Source organism: Elephantulus edwardii, unplaced genomic scaffold (assembly GCF_000299155.1).
Source record: "Elephantulus edwardii isolate Elephantulus edwardi_28Jun2011 unplaced genomic scaffold, EleEdw1.0 scaffold00217, whole genome shotgun sequence".
Lineage (NCBI taxonomy): Eukaryota > Metazoa > Chordata > Mammalia > Macroscelidea > Macroscelididae > Elephantulus > Elephantulus edwardii.
The window spans coordinates 2,839,528-2,842,845 of NW_006399967.1; the positions used below are offsets into that span (position 1 = coordinate 2,839,528).

At 62.2% G+C, this 3,318-nt stretch overlaps 1 protein-coding gene across 1 annotated transcript in view; it reads left to right on the forward strand.

The window, feature by feature from the left end:
- The first annotated feature begins 1,663 nt into the window (after positions 1-1,663).
- Positions 1,664-3,318, forward strand: part of ABHD17A (abhydrolase domain containing 17A) — a 4,466-nt gene continuing 2,811 nt past the window's right edge. The window contains exons 1-2 of the mRNA XM_006897932.1: positions 1,664-1,989; positions 2,865-3,059. Of these exons, the coding sequence (XP_006897994.1) occupies positions 1,667-1,989; positions 2,865-3,059 (518 nt within the window). The 5' untranslated portion in view covers positions 1,664-1,666. The remainder of the gene's footprint in view (positions 1,990-2,864; positions 3,060-3,318) is intronic.

A 3,318-nucleotide genomic window follows, 5' to 3' on the forward strand; every position in this document is an offset into this window, starting at 1 on the left:
CAGGCCACCTGGCTTCCTGCCATTGTTCCCCAGTCCTGCAGCCAGAGCCCGCCCACCTGTCCCTTTGTCCTGAGGCAGCTGGCCTGCCCTGCGTGTCTTCAGGGCTTTTGTCTGCTTGCTGTTTCCTTCTTGTTGCCCTTTATCACCTGGAAGGGCTGCCCCAGGTGGGGCTGGGATAGTGCTCTGTGTGTGGGGGTGTTGGCACAGGAGGCCTGGGGGTCAGGACTAGGCCGAGGAACAGGAGTCCCAGGGTGGGACATGGCACTATGCCTTGGTCTGAGTGGCCTGGGGCTGTCTGAACAGGTGACCACGAACCAGCTGACTTAAGGCGAATGTTGTATTTTTCTGGTCCTGGCAGCTCAGAGACAAGCACAGCTGCCCGTGACAGTCAGCCCTGCCCCGTGTGGCCCTGTGCTGGCTCAGCTGCGCTCCACAGGTGTCCAGCGCTCATGTTCTGGAAGCAGGTTGTCAGGCCTTTGCTCTAAGGCACTCGGGCCCCACAGCCCGGTGTTCCCTGCCCAGGCGCTGGTCTAGAGCCGGGATTCAGGCCGGCAAGACCACACTCCCCCCCCCGCTGCCCTTTCTCCATACCCTGCGGCCTCTCTTTAAGAAGGGCATCTGTTGTGCAGGTCAGCACAGCGCCTGGCCCAGTGTCTCCCACCCAGGATCTTGGGTGCCAGTGTGTAATTTTGGGGACACTACCAGTAGCCAGGAAATTAAAAGGCGTATTGCCATGGGAAAGTCTGTTGTTAGGGACCTCTCCAGGGTACTGAAGAGCAAGGATGCCTCTCTGGAGACTAAGGTGCGTCTGATACAGGCCATGGTCTTCGCAATCACTTCTTATGCATCAGATAGTAGGACAATGACCAAAGAGGATAGAAGGAGAATTGATGCCTTTGAGCTGTGGTGCTGGAGAAGAGTATTGAGAATACCATGGGCTGCTAGGAAAACAAACAGATTCGTCCTGGAAAGGGTTAAACCGGCTGGCTCCTTGGAGGCAAGGATTCTGAGGCTCTGTCTAACATACTTTGGACATGTTGCAAGGAGGGACAGGTCCTTAGAGAGGGACATCATGCTTGGGAGGGTGGAGGGACAGCGCAGGAGGGGAAGACCCTCTATGAGGTGGGTTGATTCAGTGACTGGGATAATTGGGATGGGAGTGTCAGAGACAGTGCGATTGGCACAGGACAGAGCAGTTTAGGGCTGTTGTACATAGGGTCGCTATGAGTCGCAAGCGACTTGATGGCACATAACAACAACAACAACAACAAGCTCACAGAAGGCTCTCTGGTGGTGCAGTGCATTATGTGTTGCGATGCTAACTCTTGTTACATTTTACAGGCCTGAAACGTGGGACAGTCACCACGGGGTGGTTGTGACGTGACACTGCCTGTGGGTTTGGGGTTCTGAGCCCATGGAGGGAGCTCTATGGAGGGGTCTCTGGGGTCTTCACCCTCCCCCTGGCCTCTCTTGCAGGGTTCCGCATTGCACCACATGGCAGCACGCACCCGGCAGGCTCCCGAGAGCTCACCCTGGACCACGATGGGGCCGGGCCGCGGCCTCCTAACAGGGCTTTCCTCTGGGGAGGAGGCCGGGGGACGAGTACCCCCACACACTCCCTGCCGTGAGGTTGGCCGGCGGCGGCGTCGGGGGCCCGGCGCCCGCCATGAACGGCCTGTCGGTGAGCGAACTCTGCTGCCTCTTCTGCTGCCCGCCCTGCCCCGGCCGCATCGCTGCCAAGCTGGCCTTCCTGCCGCCCGAGCCAACCTACTCCCTGGTGCCCGAGCCTGAGCCCGGGACTGGGGCCGCTCCCTCGGGCCCCCTGCGGGCCTCGGCTGGAACCCCCGGACGCTGGAAGCTGCACCTGACCGAGCGAGCCGACTTCCAGTACAGCCAGCGGGAGCTGGACACCATCGAGGTGTTCCTGACCAAGAGTGCCCGGGGCAGCCGCATCACCTGCATGTACGTGCGCTGTGTGCCTGGTGCCAGGTGAGTGGGCAGCCGGGTGCCAGGAGCCGCCCTCACCCCTCGGCCAGTGAGTGTCAGGTCCAGGCCTGTGACTGATGACCCTGGGGCTCCCTCACAGGGGAAGACGAGGGTCCGTGGGTCTTTGGGCCACAGGGTCGGTTCTGTTCTCTGGCTCAGAGGGAAGGGAGGCCAAGCGTGAAGCCCCCTGCTTGGCCTGCCCAGGAGATGTTCTGTCCCAGCCTGATGTGTGCTCATTGCCCTGCCAGGTGGTTGGGACACGCTGGCTGTGTCCTCTTTAACAGAATGCTTGGCTGGCCCCAGCGTTGGCTTCCCGGGTGCCAGGCCACCAGTCTCCCTCCATCTTGAGGACTGGCCTTCACCTCCTGTGGTCCCACAGGTGGAGACCAGAGTCCAAAAGGCTTCTAGCTTGGCTCAGGGTTGGGCCAGCGTGACAGTAGGCAGCCTGCCTGGGTGGCTTGCCCTGGACCCTGACCTCGCAGGGCTGCGCTGCCTGGGGCGTGGGCATCAGCACGAAGGCTGAGCTAGGTCAGCTGTCTTGAGATTACGAGTCAGCACCTAGATGCCCCCCTTGGGGTGGACGGGTACCAGTGGGCATAGGCGGCTGTTCCACACAAGAGCAGCCGAGGGTGCGGCCCGAGGAGACAGCTGGTGGTGGACCCAGGTGGTGGGTCGACTGTGTGCTGAGCACGTGACTGACGGGCCTCGTGGCCCCCTTTCACAGAGGGGGACCCAGACACTCAACTGGCCAGCCCCTGGCCAAGGCCACACGGGGGGAAGCAGGGTTCCTTTGTGGCACAGGCCCTTCTTGGTGGTGGGGTGGGCTGCCCTCGGCTCTCTCACTGAGGCAGGTGAGGGACCGCTGGCTGTCTCCCCAGGTACACGGTCCTCTTCTCCCATGGGAACGCGGTAGACCTGGGTCAGATGAGCAGCTTCTATGTGGGCTTGGGCACCCGCATCAACTGCAACATCTTCTCCTACGACTACTCGGGCTACGGCGGCAGCTCCGGCAAGCCCTCGGAGAAGAACCTCTATGCCGACATTGATGCAGCCTGGCAGGCGCTGCGCACCAGGTGGGGCTCTGGGAGACCCAGGCCTCAGGCGGGGCTGCTGTTCCTGGGCCAGGGCACCCAGGCCTCAGGCAGGGCTCACAGGGGGTTCCTGTCACTGGGGCAGGGCACCCAGGCCTTGGGCGGGGCTGGGGGGGGGGGCTCCTGTCACTGGGGCAGGAGACCCAGGCCTCAGGCAGGACTCACGCAGGGCTGCTGTCCTTGGACCAGGGCACACCCAGGCCTTAGGCGGGGCTGCTGTCACTGGACAAGGGCACCCAGG